Genomic DNA, 20,228 nt, shown 5'->3' on the forward strand with positions numbered 1-20,228 from the left:
TGAGGATATCGCTACTAGCCCTCTAGGCTGTTCATCAGGTCAAATGGACGAGTAGCTCTTGTCACACCATGTTCTTTTATTGACTTTATTAAAGGGCAGGCATTCCCGGTGCGCCGATATCCTGTCGTGAGATGAGTGCATTAATGATTAAGTCATTAGAGATTTATAGCTGTTTCTACATAGCATATGTACTGTTGTCTTTATGATCTATGTGATGGTGGGCGTAGGCTCTAATGCATTGTTGGTCCTACAGTTTGTTGTGAAGGACTGACCTGGGTGTGGGGCAGCGAGGTGCAGCCCTTCAGCGAGTCAGTTAGGTAGCCTGGTGATTGTAGCATGGCAGGGGACAGGTCTTCTGGGCTCGCCAGGCCATCTTTCCACTCCTCGAACACACACACAGACGCACATGCACGCACGCACAAACACATATATCGTCAGCATGAGGAGGAATCCGTGAGGCATGCATATGTACAGAAACAAATATGAATACATGCTCAGCAAAACATGCATATGCACACGCAAACACATACACACAGTGTCGGCACAACAACAAAACAGGGCACATGAATCACAGGAGAAGGTGACAAGGTCAGAGAGAGATGCTCTGGGCAGAGCCAGCACTGTTGTACTTATATAACCAGCATCATCATCTGCTACAGAAAGTCCACTATGTACCGACACTATATCCAACCAGAGTCACCTCTGATAAACACAATCCATCCGGTGTAAACATACCCCCATCAGAAGGATGGCTTTTGGTAATATGTACATAAGACTAATCCTTTCTTTTTAACTGCAGAAACTGTTCAAATAAAAACCCTCGTGATAAGACGTTGTGGGAAGAGTTGAAGTTAATCGGTTTACCAATGAGGTGGATCATCTCAGACGTTTAAAGACGGAACGGCTGATCGTTTTATTTGTTTAACACCAGGTTATCTGCAAACAAATCATCAGTGTGTCCTACATGGAAACACACCTTCACCCCGAAGTGCCCCAAAGCAGCACTGCTTACCAGATCTCTGTGTGTGACAGGCAGGATGGTGAGGGGCTCATCAGGCTCCGGGGGGCTGCCCAGGTCCTGGCTGGGGCTATGAGGAGGAAGAGGTGGGGGCTTTCCTTCCAGTTTGTGGACCTGTCGCTCCCCTTTGGCCATGGCTCCAGTGCTGAGCTTGCGGACGGGGTTGGTCAGCCATTTCTTTAGGGTGCTCACAGAACGCTTGGAGCCTGGGGAGCTGGGGGCTGAGCTGCCTGACGCCTGTGGAGGCAGCGACGCAACCGAGGTGGAGATGCTGCCTTCGCTTCCTGCTGCTGAGTATGAGTCTGCAGACATGGGGGGGGAGCGAGAGAGAGCAAAAGGTTATCTAAAGAGGAGTGGCACCTTAGTGGACTGAGAGCAATCCGTTGGCGAGGCAGCTAATATTAAAAGTAATGAATGGGATAAGAGGAATAGCACAGAGCCACGTGAACCAAGAATGTCTAACAGCTCATATTCCGGTTTGAACACTACCATGTAACTTAAAGCTCGAGGAATGACGAGTGAGTATTTAGCAATGGTTGGTGAGGAGAGGGGTGCAGGCAAGGGAGAAGGGTTGTAGGGTGAGGAGATGTATCAACACACCAGGGGATGAGGAGCAAAGAGAAATCAAAATAAAGACCAAAAATATAAATAGGGTTTCTCCTCCAGCACAGCTGTGCAGCTGTTAGCCAGACCATAAAAGACACATTGTTCTGTTCAGAATTAGTCCAGTCAGACTTCAGTTTTTATATGTGAGCCATGAATCAAATCACATGATCAGCAGACACACTGCTGGGGTGCAGACGGTGGAGGTCAGGCTAGCCAACTTTTGATGTCATGTGACCACAAGCTTCTGAAAATATCCTTGACCAATCCACGATCACCTCCCGCACAGTGATGTCACGAGGACATGGGAAATAAGCTGGGGTAAGGGAGGCCAGTTGGGACAGGAAGTCCCCTTTAATCCTTTGTGGAGGGGGAGATCTTTGCTTAGATCTGTTTGTTTTTTATGTCCATCTTGTCCTCCCTCCCTGTTCTTCCTCACCAGCCCGCCTTCCCAACCCTTCTTTTGCCTTCCTCTTCCCCTTCTTCTTTGCTGGAGATACCTCTTCCTCTAAATTGTGTGTCTGGGGTCTTTTATCTATTGCGTGTCAACACAGTTCAGGCTTGCTTCTCATCCATCTTCCTGCCCCGGGCCTGACCTCTGACCCTGAATCACCTCTCTTTTACATATGGAGAAACACTCATCTTCTAAAATATGAAGTCACCACTTTATTTTGTAATTATAGCAGCTATTTCACATCAGTTCTGGGGCTACCTATTGGATGTAAGAAAGCTTGGGGGGAACATATGAGTCAGCTTTGGATTCCTAAGAAGTTCTGTTGCAACTTGGATATGGATTTGCACATAAACAAGGACACAACAGAGTCATAGATGCAACGCACAGCTGTTGTGGGACATTGTTGTTAACAGAACAATACAGGAACATTGTCTTAAGATTGCAACAGGAGGTAGGCCCAGTATTGACTGCACATTTTCAATTGAGTAGTTAACGTTTCATATCATTTACATAATGTCCTCATTGGGTGCCTAACATTTACACTGTAAAACAGATGTTTTTTGCACCAGTTCAAAAGAGCTAAAGATAGCTTGTTTGAATCAACAACCCCAGAAAAGCAAGCTGACACATCAGAAGCATTTCAAAACTTTCATCAAAAGATTGATTTGTTTGAGCATGTTCAGTTTCTGGGGTGTTTACTATATATATCCTACTTACACAGAGAAGGAAAAACCCCTTATATCTTGAGTATGCGATATGAAGCTACATTGAAAGGTAAAATTAGCCTAGCTTAGCTCAGTTGCTGGGTGTCTACCAGGATCATTGGCAGCTCCTCTCAAATGAAGGGAAAATACACGTTATCCGAAACTGAGTGTGAATACTTTTTACTCATAAGCCTAGTGTTAACAGTTTCTCTCAACCAAGGTTTTCACAAGTACATGCAAAGTCCTAAAAATTATAGTTTTGAGCAAATTTTCCATAATACCCATATCTGTGTTCTTCGAAGGCAGATGCGTATTATGGGGGGAAAAAATGTGCAATGATTGCAATGACTGTTGCACCACAACAAAGTCCACCACACGTCTGGGACCAAGCAGTTCTGGGAGATAATTGTGCAGAGGCATTTCAATAACCACCTCTGGGAAGCATTCAAAAAATCTGTTTCCATCACCCTTTATTACATTTTCTCTTTATCAATCCACCAAACGTAATTTCTTTTTTCATAGGATAGTTAGCCGTTTTTTTTTTATTTCTGGCATGTCCATTCAGGTTTTCTTATGTGCTGTCACAATGTCTCCCAGTTCAGTGACCTCATCAATACTTCAATCATTGCCTGTTTTATTTTGAAGTCCTCACCTGTCTTGTCATGTCAGTTCCTGCTCCTGGTTTTGTCACCGGTCAAACCTGTGTATGCCACACCTGTTCCCCATTCCGGTTAGCTCCGGCACATGTCCTCCCTTGGTTTCCCTGTTCCTTTGCCAGACAGTCTTGTGTCTTGTACGTATGTACAACCAAGCTATCCAGGATTCACTAGCCCATGTTCTACCGCTGGTCTCTCTCTGTCTGCCCCACGTCGGATCTGGTCGTCTGCTTGGACAGAAAACCCCGGGAACTTGAGTTTTGAACCCGTTTCGCCTGTCTGCCTGCCTTTTGTCTGTCTGGTCACCTGTTCGGACTGATTCCCTGTGTACTGACCCCTGCCTGTTTTTTTGATCATAAAACTTGGGTGTCACTGTAACCTCCCTGCCAGTGAGTCGGGCGTTTGAGTTCTCATCTGCTAGTTTCCCCGGGAAACGTTACGTGCACAAACTCCAGTGGATGGAAACCCACTTAACCGAGTGAGATAGAAGCCAGGTTCACAAGAGGCTTTGCATCTAGAAAGATATCGCAGTTTTCAGTGTGTTCTCTATGCAAGGCAGGGAGAGATCTTGTCACAGCACCACAGCAGGACCCAGACGGCTCAGCTGAGTGGAGTCTGACCCGGACTGCCCCGTTTCGTGTGTGTGTTTCGACATCAAAGGCAAAGCCAGCATAAACCCTAAATCCCCCCACAGTGTTTGTGTGTGTGATGTGATTCAGCTTTTCCACACTTCAATCAGGCTCAATTAATTTTCCTCGGCGATACAGTGTTCTCGTTTTTTTTGGGGGGGTGGGATAATCTATGGAAAATGTCTCCTCTTCTCCAGTGTTCAAAAGTTCTGTCACAGTGCTAAAGAGACGGTTGACCTCAGAGCAAAACTATTCACTGCCACACACTCACATTGCCTCACATATTATTCTTTTCGCTCATTTTGATGGCACGCATGTCTTTGGGTATCCGAGTTGCTAACCCCGTGAGGCTCAGCGTCTTCTCCATAGACAGGGAATTCCTCCTTCAACTTCTCTGCAGCACGCCTGGCCATATCTCACAGGTATCGTGTGGGGTGTGTGGGTGGTTGATCCCAGGATGGGCTATTTCCCCATCCTCTTCACCACCACCACCACCACCCCCAACCCACATGAAAGACTGGATGGTGTAAAGAGATCTCAGCCTGGCAGGATTGGAGGATGAACAGCAAGGAAAGGCAAAAGAGGATAGAGCGGAGAGGTACAAATAAGGTAGAAGCCTAAATCCTTGGGGCAGATGGAAGGACATTTTAAACAGACGTGGGACGGGCTTTTGTACAAGACAAAACAGAGGTAATATTATGACTTTAAGTTTGAAGCTGAAACATTTTAGAAGCAAAAGACAATAGGGTGTCAAAACCTGGTAGAAAGCCTGAGGCGATGTGTGCTAAATCGCTCTGTTCATCTCTGGAGGAGCCCAACTAAAAAGAGAAGAGAGCAAGAGGAAAATGATGCTGAGTACATCAGATATGTGGAACGCAACCCTGGGTTACCTTAACAAGGGCCAGGCCCGGAGGTTTCTATTTCCCAGCATTCCCTGCTCAGGGTTCAGCTGGGTTAGGGTTCAGGGGTCAAAGTGCACAGACGTGGCTGGTAACACCGGTCCTAACCAGCTCCAGACTTCAGTTGAAATAGTTTTATCAGAGCACTGGTGAAGAGAATCTAACGGCCACTCTCTCCACCAAGCCTGGAGTTGATTAACAGGCAAGTAAGACACCGACGGTACAAAGGGATCTACAATTGTATGTCAGAATGAGACGGTGGCTCTATCAAGATGTACAGATTTACAATTTGCCACGTGTGCATAATTTACCGATGCTATAATGGGGATCATTATATCTGCATCGGTCACCATAGAAACAAGGCTCTGCAGTTCCATTGATGCTTATTGTGTGAACAGGTCAGTTTCCCCTTTTGGCTCTGGAGTGTTTCGGAGATTGTGTCTCTTTTATTGCTGTGAAATCTTGTATAAGCGTATGACAGGAACATCCATAATAGCTCTTTTTACAATGGAGAGTGATGCAATTGTACAACACAAAGGGGGGCGATATGAGCTCCCCCATCGAGCAAAGTACTCCCTCTCTCCCCGCATGCAAGGGAACATAAGAGGAGCTGATGCCATTATGCACCTACACAGCAGAAAAAGGGAAAAAAACATTCTCTGCTGCAACCTCCCTCTGGTCTCGCTGCAAACTGATGGTGCCCAGCGACATTCATCTCCATAATGGTGTTTCCAAGAAAAGATTACCAGGGCTGATTTTGTTAATGCAAGTTGACCATTGTTTATGTGGTCGCAATAATTAACAGTTGAAGGGAGCAGGGGCAACAGCATCACATTAAGCTGGCTTGATCTGTGTTGATCAGTTAATGCTGTGCTTTCACCAAACGCCCACTCACTGTCTGAAAGACTGTCTGAAAGGCTGTCAGGATGGAAAGCTAGCCCGGAGTGTCCGAGCTGTGCAGTTTAACTTTGGAGCTGAACGGAGCTTATGTAGACCTAAGCAGCAAAGTAGAACTTTTATTTTTGCAAATCTTGACGTTATCTGTTATTGGCTGTCTAGTCAGCCACACTGAGGGCGGTATTAAGAGAGCTCAAACTCAGGAGTAAAAGAATAATAGACTCGTTTATCCCCACTACAGACTGATGTGACAATTTCCCATAATTTAATCTCTCTGCCTATAAACCCTGTATTTGCACTGATGAACCACTTTATATTGCATTATTCTGAGTTATTAATTTCCTGCCTGATCCTATCAACTGATGTTTGTCCATTCAGCATACTATATGGTATAGCTATTTGTTATTATCTTATTGGTTTTTGTAACGATGCTTTTATTGTGAAGCTTGTCTGCACACACAGAAATCCTGTGACAGAGTTATGGGTTTAGCTGTAATTGATTTCAGTTCTCCAGTGACCACTTCTTAGCAAGTATAGCTGATCGCTGGCTAAGGGAAACATTAGATATGCTATTCTCAAGAAGGTCATTTGGATGTGATTGAATCAAAGGAGAGTTTCCAGGCCATCTTTCATCCTTAATGTTTGAGGTGGCTCGCCATGCCCGTGGGCAGCAAGCAAGCAGAAAAATCTCTCTGTCCTTGGGACAGAAAATAAAGGCAAAATCACACCGGCAAAGCAGTCTCTCATGTGGGTGCAGCTTGTGGATGGATGATGATGTGGATGGATGTGCTGTAAGTGTTAGCCCCCCTTGGAGAAATTTGGTCCAATTTCCCGTTATTGATCAGTTTATAAGGGAGTGCTGCTGAGCCAACAGATCAGGCTAAAAGCGTCGGCTGTAATGGAGCAAACTTGTTCACAGCTGCCCCACTCCAGAGCTCTCTCTCTCAATCCTCTGGCCTCTCAGGACCGACCATGGGCAATTTAGGAGTTGGCACCGACACAAAGGCAACCCCCCCACACACACAGACTACATTGTACTGTATCCTGTACAGCTGTCCAGGGGAGCGACGGCAGGCAAACACCGTATTGAAGCCCTGTGATCAAGGCTTCCTGTTTTATTTGTCTGTCACAGCAAACAACACTACTCATCAGAGGCAGTCAGTCTGCCAGTCACCATGGTGCCTTCTGCCATGTTAAATGTCCAGCTGAGCCTAAAAGGCCCTTAGAGCTGACAATCAGTGCCATAGCCCAGGAGATTGCAGCCCTCGGGGTGTGAGAACGGTAATCAACATGCAGTCACCAGACACCGGCCCGCGTCATCGCTAGCATCACACTTATCCTCTCCCCTCTCTTTGCCTTTCATTTGCTCTCTTTCATTGCCCCCACCCCTTCTCCGCTCTGCTCTCAGCCGCAGAGCCCTACTTGTATTTCACTCACTCTGAGGAAATGGACACTCTTCCCATCAGCCAGTGGGGCTTAGGTCGCTCTCAGACACTCAGACACACAGGCTGAAAGACATGGGAGACAAGCAGGCGCTCGGTACCTGCAGCATAACCTGAACGAAAACCCTCCGACGGGCAAATGCTACGCCTTTACAGTGATCTATTACATTTTTGCAGTATTAGCCTTAAAATCCCATGGAGCACCTGTCGGCTGTAATCCTCAGGCTACTCAACCCTGCTGAACCGCCTGGAAGTCCCATTTCCCTCTCTCTCTGTTTCTGTGTACATCTTCCTCTCTCTCTCGCTATCTCTCTCCCATTTTTCGCCCATTCTCACTCTCTGACAGGACTTTATTGTTCAGTCAGCTGGTGCCTTGATGCTTATCCTCCCGACACCATACTGGTTTATATACGTACTATACCTTTCTTGTTAGAACTTTGGTAGGATACGTGCTTGGTTACAGCACTTGTCTGTCATCCTCACTGCTACTCCATCTCTTCTGGTGTGCGCCCTATTGACAGTATCCCTCCTCCTATCCCTCCTCCTCTTCCTCATGCTCTTGTCTCTGCCCTCTAACCCACTTACTCTCCCCCCCCCCCATCTTTTTTTGCACCACAGCGTTTAGACGCTGGCTGGGTCTGAGCACAGCACAAGTCTGACATGCTAAACTAAAACCCCTGCCTTCTTTGGCAAAACAACAAGAAAATGATGTTGGTGATAGCCATTGCAACAGTGGTGAATTTGTGTGTGTGGGTGGGCGGGCGGGGGGGGGGTAATAGATTTAGGAGGCAGGAGACCCCTATCTCCTTATTCTGTTCTTTTCATGTGCTGTTCTGTTCTTTGCTTCCCTCACATTCTCTCTTCCTGTCTCCCTTCCACTCTCCTCTTTTCCTTTTCCCCCTCTGGCCGGCGCATGCATAGCCTTGTTCCCAGTTCTCCAAGCACATATTTAAAAGTGCTCAGTTCCAAGAAAATATGTCCAGACTGCCAATCTGTCTTCACCGAGCGTCTGAGGCCAGAGAGAGCCAGCATTTCATCCAGGCCATGGAATGCAGTCCGCATGGCGGTTTGAATGAACAGCGGAGAAAAAGGGAGAGGCTACGAGTCGGACGTTGGGAGACAGCAGGGGATTATTCATGATCCAGGTGAGCAGTAAATAAAGGTTAAAAGAGAAAAATGGAGAGCGACTTCCAGCCAGATATGTGTTGGTGCAGAGGAAGAAACGATATAACGGAGGAGCAGAGTGACCTCGGGCTTCTGCTGGCTTTAAAATTCACATTTATGCATGTGCACATTAAGTTAGAAACATGTAGAAATACTATGTTGTATTTTAATCATTGTCTGTGCATGTGTGTGTGTGTGTGTGTGTGCGTGTGTGTCTGTGTGTGTGTGTGTGTGTGTGTGTGTGTGTGTGTGTGTGTGTGTGTGTGTGTGTGTGTGTGTTTTTGTGAGAATCACTGAACTGTCTGGGGAGGTACATTGCAGCCAGACAGACAGGTGAACAGCGATTTCCTGTCCTCCTTTTGACCTACTTTACTCTCTCTCTCACACACACACACACACACACACACACACACACACACACACACACACACACACACACACACACACACACACACACACACACACACAGACACACACACCAGTAGCTCTCTGATTCTACTGGAGCACAAAAATTAAATGCATGGTAGACATACTCAGACGCACTCACAAACCAGTCACCGTGGCCTCTGTTCCTCTGTGATCCATGGCCTATCATTACTCATTACTCTTGGCCAGGGTGCTATGGCATTTGTCTCATCAGAAGAAAGCATCAACGGATGTTAGTCACAGAAAAGGGCTTGAATTGATGAGGAAGGCATTAGTTAATCCCATTGACCAGTGGAACAGTGTGGAACAGCAAGTCACTCCTCCTGATGAGGCCTTATGAAACAGCCATAAGTGATGGATGGAAGTAAAACACCAGTGTCAACAATTCTCAAAATCAGGTCAAAAACAGCACAGGCTCTGAGATGAGTTTCAAGTGGCCAGGGTTGAGTATTTCTGTCACAGCTGCTGCCTGCTCTTACCTTAATGCACCCATCTTTTCAGTCAAAGATTCAAGTTATCCACCCGAGCCCTCTCATCTATGTTATTCAATCTCAGTTAGTCAGAGAAAAATCAGCATGAGTGGGTTGCAGCGATCTCACTAGTGACTGCGGTTTCTATTCCGGTGCTGTGGGCGTCTGGCAATGTGGGGCTGGAACCATGACTGTGGTAAGCAGGGCTGGAGAGGTGAAGCCAGCATTCCACCAGGTCCAGCCAAACCCAGCTTTGCGGGGCACCTGGCAGCATCTGCCTCCATTTCCCCTGTCGTCAGCCCAAGGAAAGCCGACAACATATGCAGATAAACCGCACATGCATGCGCACACAGACACACACACATAGTCTTGCAGAGACAGACTGTAGGGATCAGATTTCCAGTGTTGTCCATTTCACGCTCGAATTGTGATCGCACCAACTGAGCAAAACAAGGTCAACAAGAATGATGTCTTCACTGTTCACGCCTTTTCTTTTTTTTCATGTGTGTGTGTGTGTCTGACTGATTTTCTTCCACTGACGTCTCCAACCTTAACTTTAATTTTCCACGTTGGGCGCTCAAGGTAAACACTATTGAACGGTATTGAGCAAGGAGGGACAAAATCAGTCACTGCCACCAACGTGAATAAATCAACGCTGTTTGTTGTGTTGCTCATACGGGTTGCAAGGTGGAACTATCCAAAGGTCATGTGTATGGCCTGAATGTGGTAACATGATATATATAAAGTCTGTCCCCAATTGTCGGCGTGTGCTGAAAAACGGTGCTCTCTCCTGTTTTCGCTTCATGTGCGCTATTTAAATGTAAAGAGTACAGAGCTTTTCAGAGGCTTTAGTTAGGGTAAAAATAAGAAATGGAAAGGTTAAACTGGGTCCCTATCTTTTGGGAATATGTAAAGTTGAGATATATAAAGCTACTGGATATGTCTTATTGCAGAGGCTTGTGCAATGTACAGTATCATATCACGGCCTTGGCCCAAGCCTGTGCAATTTAGAATAGGCTTGAAATAATGTGCTCAAGACTTGTGAGTTAGTACTTAGAAAGATGGCACGATTCCTTCGTCAATCAACTTTATAACACACAAAATCATGTTGGGCTCTAAAAAAAAAAAAGATTTTCAATCATGTGGAACTGCAGACAACAGTTTCAAAACAACTGATTCTGAGCATTTGATATTATGGGAAAGCACTTCTGTGACCTCCTGTCCTCTGTGGTGGCCTAAGTCCAGATGGCTCTTGCTGACTGTGGTGATACTGTAATTCTGGGGTATACAAGGTCCCCTGTTCTGCACACAACTAATTCAGTAATTCAGAAGTGGAAGTGCACCTACTGTGTGTGTGTGTGTGTGTGTGTGTGTGTGTGTGTGTGTGTGTGTGTGTGTGTGTGTGTGTGTGTGTGTGTGTGTGTGCTCATGTATGTTCATGCACCAAGATAATCAGTGATGATGCGGTACCTCGTAAGCCTCTTTACCAGCAGTCAAAAGGTTGAGATACGTGTGTGTGTGTGTGTGTGTGTGTGTGTGTGTGTGTGTGTGTGTGTGTGTGTGTGTGTGTGTGTGTGTGTATAAACACACACACACACACACACACACAGACAATGAAAGAGAGAGACAAAGAGAAGCACAGAAAGAGAGAGAGAGACAAAGAGAGACACAGATAAAGTAAGAGAGAGAGAGACAAAGAGAGCCACAGAGAGTGAGAGAGAGAGAGAGAGAGAGAGAGAGAGAGAGAGAGAGAGAGAGAGAGAGAGAGAGAGAGAGAGAGAGAGAGAGAGAGAGAGAGAGAGAGAGAGAGAGAGAGCTGTTTAGGGGTAAACAAGGCTGCCATTAAGCCCAAGGTGGCTGAGAACCCCGAGCAAATTAAACACGATTATGATTCCATATGGCAGCTGTGGCAGTGCCAGTCAGGAGGCCTGCTAGGAAAGCTGGAGACGGGGCTCTGATCCCCACTGGGATGTGGGGACATGGAGCCTCTCCTCCCGGCCTCAATCTGCCTGACAGGTCTGAACTTCCAGCTCTCAGCTCTGGCTCTCGCTGTTTTTCACACTGGCTGTGCACAAGGTCATTCCCCTGAACTGTTAAGAGGACAGCCTGCTGCATAGACCTAAAGCTTTTGAGTCAAATGTGTATCGAAACTTAGCCTCACTTTTAATTGGAAATTCTGTACATGGCAGCTTGCTGCTTACTGCGGGGTTTATGCACAGCTAAATCGAACACGCCTCAATTCTAATGTTACTTGAAGGTTTTCTCTTGAAGGGCAATCATTAAAAATATCGTCTGAGGTTTGTCCCAAATGCCACCTTTTAACTTGTCAAGTCTGCTCTGCAGGCAGATTGCATTTCATGCCACGACCTGAACAGGTTACATTGAGCTGCAGAGAAAAGGAAGGTTTACTGCCATAGTGCTTCTCAGTCAGATCAGATGGGCTTTCCAGCCACACATTCTCATTCCCTCCCTTGGCCCTCTCTCTTCTCCACCCCAGCTCCCATCGCCATAGCAACTAAACCCAAGAGGAGAGAGAGAGAGGGGGAGAGGGACAGCCACACAAAAGATTTAGACATGAAATCAACCTACACACGTGGGCATGCTTATGCATATGTGCAATTGAACATACACATGCATGACACACACAAATGTACACACTCACAAACATACAAGCTCATGCATACATGCACACACACACACACACACACACACACACACACACACACACACACACACACACACACACACACACACACACACACACACACACACATACTCACACACAGAGACACACACAGGCAAAGAACCTTGTAATCAACATGGGTTTACTTCAATATTCATAAAGTTACACAAAGTTAAATGTATAAAGCCTTGTGGTTGTTCATACAATAATGTGTGCGCATCAAATGCTTTTGATAAACTAAGTGCCAATTCAAGGAAACCATCTGCACCCATCAGCTTTTGTCTACTGCAGATCAATTCCTGTATTTGGAACAAAGAGCCCTCTATATGGCCATTTTAATGGGACCAGGGTAGGCTGCAGTGCATCATTCGCTCGGCGGAAAAGGTGATCGGTTGCCCTCTCCCATCCCTCCAAGACCCACATGCCTCCAGGACCTTGAGAAAGGCAGGGAGGATTGTTGCTGACCCCTCCCACCCTGGACACCACCTTTTTGAGACTCTTCCCTCCTGCAAGAGGCTGAGGTCCACCAGGACCAAAACCTCACATCACAAGAACAGTTTCTTCCCTGTTGCAGTCAGACCAATCAACAGCCCCCCTCTCCCCGACTGTCACGCCCCGTCTGGATAGTTATCTTTTGTTTCTCCCAGTGTTCTTTGTCTTGTACTTCCTTTTTTATTTTGATACTCACCTTTTGTCTCGTTTCAAGTCCTTTACTTCCTGCCCGTATGTGTCTCCCTCCTGTGTGATTACCTGCCCTGCCCTAATGTGTTGTACCTGTGTCTCATTGTCTCCCCTCCTCCAGAGTATATAGTATTAGTGTTCCCTTCCTTCTGTGCCAGTTCGTCCTGTTCCTTGTGACAGCGTTCCAGCAATTTTCCCCTTGTGTGAGTTTCTTGAGCCCTATAGTTTCCTGACCTGTTTTTTTTTTCTTTGCCTTTTTTTACCTCGCCTTTCGCCTGCCGATTTGGACACTGTTGCCTTGTTATCTGATCACCTGTGTACCGACCTCATTTTTATTAAAAGGACTGATTTTTGTAAACTGAGACCGAGTCTACGTTTTGAGTCAGTACTGACAGTACGAACTGGCCATAACATGGACTCAGCGGACTCGGATACAGTATGCTCTGTGCTCCAGGCACAGGTTTACAAGATCCAGAGTCAAGATGAACAGATCAGTTTTCTTCACCATGAAGTGAAGGAGCTGACAGACTGTCAGGAGTAACTCTTGGCAGCTTTTGGAACCCAGCTCAACCATCTCTTTGACCAAATGCGGAAGATGCAGAACCCGCCGGGCTCTGGCGAATCGACACTGGCGGCACCTCCTGGTTCTGGGTCCAATGCTGCTTCTCCTGCACCCGCCACTCTCTTCTTCTTCTTCTTCCTGGTGATGCACTCCTCCTGGTGACTCTATCACAGCGCCTCATCCAGACACGGAGGAACCTATGCAGCTTGGCCGAACCCACCTGACCCCAGAGGAACACCAGCGACGAGTTTCAGAGGGTCGCTGCATCTACTGTTGCCAACTGGGCCACTTCATCGCCTTCTGCCCGTTAAAAGACTGGGCTCGCCAGTGAAGGTGAGGGCACTGGTGAGCCGTACTTTGACTGTTTCTAATTCCTCTTGTTTTCAACCTCTAGTGTCTCTTATCTACCCTGCGTTTTCTCTTAAGCATCCAGTCCTAGTTGATTCTGGCTCAGATGTTAACCTAATGGACTTTGATCTAGCCAGGAAGCTGGGCCTCAAAACCTTCCGCCTCAACCAGCCCCTGGATGCCAGTGCCCTGGACGGCAGGCTATTATGTAAGGTCACCCATCGCACTCAGTCACTGCACCTCTTTTCCACTCTCACACCGAAAGAATCAGCTTTCATGTCTTTCGAGCTCCTAAGCACCCACTTATCCTGGGATACCCCCTGGCTCACACTCCACAGCCCCCATATAGACTGGAAAACAGGGCAGGTAATTTCATGGGGAAAGACTTGTGCAAAGAACTGTTTTTCACCCTCTCAACCTCTTCTGTCAGAGCTTCAACCTCCTAACACCTCCCAGAACTCCCCCAGCCTGGATCCTGAGTTCCCCGACCTTTCCCGGGTTCCCGTCTGCTACCACAACCTCAAGGAGGTTTTTAGCAAGGCCCGTGCCATGTTCTTGCCTTCGTACCAGGCCTATGACTGCGCCATGGACCTGCTCCCCAGAACTTAACCACTCCAGGGTCGCCTGTATTCCCTGTCAGCTCCTGAAACCCAGGCCATGAGAAAGTATGTTGAGGAATCCCGGGCTGCAGGGATTATTTGGCCTTAATCCTCTCCCGCTGGCACTGGGTTCTTCTTCGTTGACAAGAAGAATAAAACCCTGCGGCCTTGCATTGACTACAGAGGACTCAACAAGATCACTGTTTGCAACAGGTACCCCCTCCCTTTAATTTCCACTGCTTTTGAACTACTAAATGGTGCTGAGGTTTTCACTAAACTAGACTTAAGGAATGCTTATCACCTAGTTAGAATAAGGGAGGGGGATGAATGGAAGACAGCATTTAACACTCCCAGTGGTCATTACAAGTACCTGGTCATGCCGTTTGGACTTACCAATGCCCCAGCTGTCTTTCAGGCCCTGGTGAGCGACGTCCTCCAAGATATGCTCAATGAGTTTGTTTTTGTTTACCTGGACGACATCTTAATCTTCTCCCCTGATGAGCAAACTCACATTCAGCACATCTGGCGGGTCCTCCAGTGCCTCCTCCACCACCAACTCTTTGTCAAAGCTGAGAAGTATGAGTTTCACGTGCCCTCCGTGTCCTTCCTGGGGTTCATCGTGTCTGAGGGGGAGGTCAGGATGGACCCAGAAAAGGTTAGCGCTGTTGTGGATTGGCCCACTCCCACTAGCTGTAAGGAGCTTCAACGATTCCTGGGGTTTGCTAACTTTTACAGAAAGTTCATCAGAAATTTTAGTTCTGTTGCTGCCCCCCTTCATGCACTGACCTCTTCTAAGCCTAGCTTGCAGTGGAACCCCCAGGCTGAGCTCGCTTTCCAGAGACTGAAGACCAGCTTCACCTCAGCTCCTGTCCTCATGTTGCCTGACCCCAACTGCAGTTTGTGGTGGAGGTGGATGCCTCCAATGTGGGGGTGGGAGCTGTTCTCTCTCAGAGGTTGGCTAAGGACAATAAACTACACCCCTGTGCCTTTCTTTCCCGCAAGCTGTCGGCCTCTGAGAGAAACTATGATGTTGGCAACCATGAGCTGCTTGCCATCAAGGTGGCATTGGAGGAGGGGAGGCACTTGTTGGAGGGGGCCGAACAGCCTTTTCTCGTCTGGACGGATCATAGAAACCTTGAGTGGCAAGGTGGGCTCTCTTTTTCAACCGGTTCCATTTCACCCTGTCTTATCGCCCTGACTCCAAGAACTTAAAGCCTGATGCTCTCTCCCGTTTGTTTCCCTCTGAGAACTCTTGTAAAGATCCTACTCCCATTCCTCCTACCTCGTGTGTTGTGGGTTCTGTCACTTGGGACATTGAGAGAAGGGTCAACGAGGCCAATGTGAACTGTCAACCTCCAGCCAGCTGCCCGCCGAACCAGCTGTTTGTGCCTCCTGTCTTGCATTCACAGGTCATCCACTGGGCCCACTCGTCCCAGTTATCCTGTCACCCTGGAGTACACAGGACCTTGTTCGTCATACAACAGCGGTTCTGGTGGCCAGTCATGGAGAAGGAGGTGACAGAGTACATGGCAGCCTGTCCGGTGTGTGCTCACAGTAACTTCTCCCGACGCCCAGCTTCTGGTCAGCTTCACCCACTCCCTGTGCCACATCAACCCTGGTCAGACATCTCCATGGACTTTGTGACTGGTCTCCCCCCTTCTGAAGGTAACACCACCATCCTCACAGTGGTGGATAGATTTTCGAAGATGGTCTATTTTGTTCCCTTGCCCAAGTTGCCCTCGGCCAAGGAGACAGTCGAGGTGATGCTGCATCATGTTTTTCGCCTCCATGGCTTACCCGGGGACATTGTGTCTGACCGGGGCCCGCCGTTTGTGGCACAGTTCTGGTGGGCTTTCTGTTCACTCCTGGGAGCATCCGTCAGCCTCTCATCTGGCCACCATCCCCAAACCAATGGTCAGACGGAGCGGCTGAACCAAGAGCTGGAGACCAGCCTGTGTTGCCTCGCCTCCCAGAGCCCCAACACATGGAGCAGTCAGCTCACCTGGGTTGACTATGCACACAATTCTCTCCCATGTTCCTCATCTGGTCTCTCCCCCTTTCAGTGTGCCAATGGATATCAACCTTCTCTCTCCCCTGCCCTGGAGAGGGAGGTCAGTGTGCCCTCTGCGCTGGCTCTGGTTCGTCGCTGTCGCCACACCTGGGCCTGGGCCCGACGCACCCTGCTCCACAATTCTGAGTGTTACAAGAAGGCAGCTGACCGACGGCGGACCCCTTCCCCCACTTACAGGAGCGGCCAGAGGGTATGGCTATCCACTAAAGACCTGCCTCTCAGAGTGGAGTCCCTGAAACTCGCTCCCAGGTTTGTGGGGCCATTCCCTATTTCCAAGGTCATTAACCCAGTTGCTGTCAAGCTCAAACTTCCCAGAGCCATGAGAGACCACCCATCCTTTCACGTGCGTCAGATCAAACCGGCCATAGAAAGCCCTCTGGTCCCTGCCTCCAGGCCCCCTCCTCCCCCTCGGTTCATCGATGGTGGCCCTGTTTACACTGTCTGCAAGCTCCTGGCAGTCCGGCGTCGGAGCCGGGGCTCCCAATACCTGGTCGACTGGGAAGGATACGGCCCGGAGGAACGTTCCTTGGTCTCGGCTAGCAACATCCTGGGCCCCTCCCTCATCCGGGACTTCATTGGGCCCACCCTGGCGACCCTGGGCCGCCTGAAGCCGGCTGTGGGGGGGGGGGGTACTGTCACGCCCCGTCTGGATAGTTATCTTTTGTTTCTCCCAGTGTTCTTTGTCTTGTACTTCCTGTTTTATTTTGATACTCACCTTTTGTCTCATTTCAGGTCCTTTACTTCCTGTCCTCATGTGTCTCCCTCCTGTGTGATTACCTGCCCTAATGTGTTGCACCTCATTGTCTCCCCTCCTCCAGAGTATATAGTCTTAGTGTTCCCTTCCTTCTGTGCCAGTTCGTCCTGTTCCTTGTGACAGCGTTCCAGCATTTATCTCCTTGTGTGAGTTTCTTGAGCCCTATAGTTTCCTGACCTGTTTTTTGCCTTTTTTGACCCCGCCTTTCGCCTGCCGATTTGGACACTGTTGCCTTGTTATCTGATCACCTGTGTACCGACCTCATTTTTATTAAAAGGACTGATTTTTGTAAACTGAGACTGAGTCTGCGTGTTGAGTCCAAACCTGTGGTTCAGTACTGACACCGACTAATCAACAGGTCCCCTGACCCCCCATCCCCCCAATGAGAGCCATTCCCCCATACACACACACACATATATTGCAATTTGTACATAAAATTGTACTTTTACTGTATTTTTAACTGTTTATATGCTTTATATCTGTTGTATAAGGTGTGTGTGTGTGTGTGTGTGTGTGTGTGTGTGTGTGTGTGTGTGTGTGTGTGTGTGTGTGTGTGTGTGTGTGTGTGTGCGTATACATACACTACCGTTCAAAAGTTTGGGATCACCCAAACAATTTTGTGTTTTCCATGAAAAGTCACACTTATTCACCACCATATGTTGTGAAATGAATAGAAAATAGAGTCAAGACATTGACAAGGTTAGAAATAATGATTTGTATTTGAAATAAGATTTTTTTTACATCAAACTTTGCTTTCGTCAAAGAATCCTCCATTTGCAGCAATTACAGCCTTGCAGACCTTTGGCATTCTAGCTGTTAATTTGTTGAGGTAATCTGGAGAAATTGCACCCCACGCTTCCAGAAGCAGCTCCCACAAGTTGGATTGGTTGGATGGGCACTTCTTTGAGCAGATTGAGTTTCTGGAGCATCACATTTGTGGGGTCAATTAAACGCTCAAAATGGCCAGAAAAAGAGAACTTTCATCTGAAACTCGACAGTCTATTCTTGTTCTTAGAAATGAAGGCTATTCCATGCGAGAAATTGCTAAGAAATTGAAGATTTCCTACACCGGTGTGTACTACTCCCTTCAGAGGACAGCACAAACAGGCTCTAACCAGAGTAGAAAAAGAAGTGGGAGGCCGCGTTGCACAACTGAGCGAGAAGATAAGTACATTAGAGTCTCTAGTTTGAGAAACAGACGCCTCACAGGTCCCCAACTGGCATCTTCATTAAATAGTACCTGTTAGAGCCTGTTTGTGCTGTCCTCTGAAGGGAGTATTACACACCGGTGTAGGAAATCTTCAATTTCTTAGCAATTTCTCGCATGGAATAGCCTTCATTTCTAAGAACAAGAATAGACTGTCGAGTTTCAGATGAAAGTTCTCTTTTTCTGGCCATTTTGAGCATTTAATTGACCCCACAAACCCAGCCACTGAGGATGCACAAGCCAGTGCATCCTTAGTGCCGGTCCCAAGCCCGGACAAATGGGGAGGGTTGCGTCAGGAAGGGCATCCGGCGTAAAATCTTTGCCAAATCAAATATGCGGATCATAAATAAGACTTACATACCGGATCGGTCGAGGCCCGGGTTACCAACGACCGCCACCGGTACTGTTAACCAGCAGGGTGTCGGTGGAAACTATGCTACTGTTGGGCGAAGGAGAAGGAGAGGAGGAAAGCATGTCCAGAGGCCACTAGAGAGGAGGAAGGGTAGGCATGTGGAGGTGAGAGTTGGAACTTTGAATGTTGGCACAATGACTGGTAAAGGGAGAGAGCTGGCTGACATGATGGAAAGAAGAAAGGTAGGCATACTGTGTGTGCAAGAGACCAGGTGGAAGGGGAGTAAGGCCAGGAGTATCGGAGGTGGGTTCAAACTCTTCTACCATGGTGTGAATGGGAGGAGAAATGGGGTAGGGGTAATTCTGAAGGAAGAGTATGTCAAGAGCGTGCTGGAGGTGAAGAGAGTGTCAGACAGAGTGATGAGTATGAAGCTGGAAATTGAAGGTTTATTGCTGAATGTTATCAGCGCATATGCCCCGCAAGTTGGGTGTGAGATGGATGAAAAAGAAGAATTCTGGAATGAGTTGGACGACATGGTGGAGAGGGTACCCAAGGAGGAGAGAGTGGTGATTGGAGCGGACTTCAATGGACATGTTGGTGAAGGGAACAGAGGTGATGAGGAGGTGATGGGAAAGTATGGAGTCAAGAAGAGAAATGTGGAAGGACAGATGGTGGTCGATTTTGCGAAAAGGATGGAAATGGCTGTGGTGAATACATATTTCAAGAAGAGGGAGGAACACAGGGTGACGTACAAGAGTGGAGGGAAGTGCACCCAGGTGGACTATATCTTATGTAGAAGGCACCATCTAAAAGGGATTGGAGACTGCAAGGTGGTGACAGGGGAGAGCGTAGCCAGGCAGCATCGGATGGTGGTCTGTAGGATGACTTTGGAGACCAAGAAGAGGAAGCGAGTGAAGACACAGCCGAAGATCAAATGGTGGAAGTTGAAGAAGGAAGACTGTTGTGTGGAGTTCAGGCAGGAGTTAAGACAGGCACTGGGTGGTAGTGAAGAGTTGCCAGATGGCTGGAAAACCACTGCAGAAATAGTGAGGGAGACAGCTAGGAAGGTACTTGGTGTGTCATCAGGACAGAGGAAGGAAGACAAGGAGACTTGGTGGTGGGATGAGGAAGTACAGCAAATTATACAGAGGAAAAGGTTGGCAAAGAAGAAGTGGGATAGTCAGAGAGATGAAGAAAGTAGACAGGAGTACAAGGAGATGCAGCGTAAAGCAAAGAGAGAGGTGGCAAAGGCAAAGGAAAGGGCGTATGGTGAGTTGTATGACAGATTAGACACTAAGGAAGGAGAAAAGGACTTGTACCGATTGGCTAAACAGAGGGACCAAGCTGCAAAGGATGTGCAGCAAGTTAGGGCGATCAAGGATAGAGATGGAAATGTGCTGACAAGCGAGGAGAGTGTGCTAAGAAGGTGGAAGGAATACTTTGAGGGGCTGATGAATGAAGAAAATGAGAGAGAGAGAAGGTTGGATGATGTAGGGATAGTGAATCAGGAAGTTCAGCGGATTAGCAAGGAGGAAGTGAGGGCAGCTATGAAGAGGATGAAGAATGGAAAGGCAGTTGGTCCTGATGACATACCTGCGGAGGCATGGAG

The 20,228-nt window shown here is 47.7% G+C and overlaps 1 protein-coding gene across 2 annotated transcripts in view; it reads right to left on the bottom strand.

Moving 5' to 3' along the window:
* The window catches only part of arhgef25a (Rho guanine nucleotide exchange factor (GEF) 25a), a 59,741-nt gene that overhangs the window by 21,749 nt on the left and 17,764 nt on the right, over positions 1-20,228 (bottom strand). For both annotated transcript variants that reach the window (XM_056272843.1, XM_056272844.1), the window contains exons 3-4: positions 1,013-1,320; positions 273-383 (exon numbers count right to left, since the gene is read on the bottom strand). In XM_056272843.1, coding sequence (XP_056128818.1) covers positions 273-383; positions 1,013-1,320 — 419 coding nt within the window. The remainder of the gene's footprint in view (positions 1-272; positions 384-1,012; positions 1,321-20,228) is intronic.

The sequence above is a fragment of the Lampris incognitus genome, chromosome 2 (assembly GCF_029633865.1).
Source record: "Lampris incognitus isolate fLamInc1 chromosome 2, fLamInc1.hap2, whole genome shotgun sequence".
NCBI classification, from domain to species: Eukaryota; Metazoa; Chordata; class Actinopteri; order Lampriformes; family Lampridae; genus Lampris; species Lampris incognitus.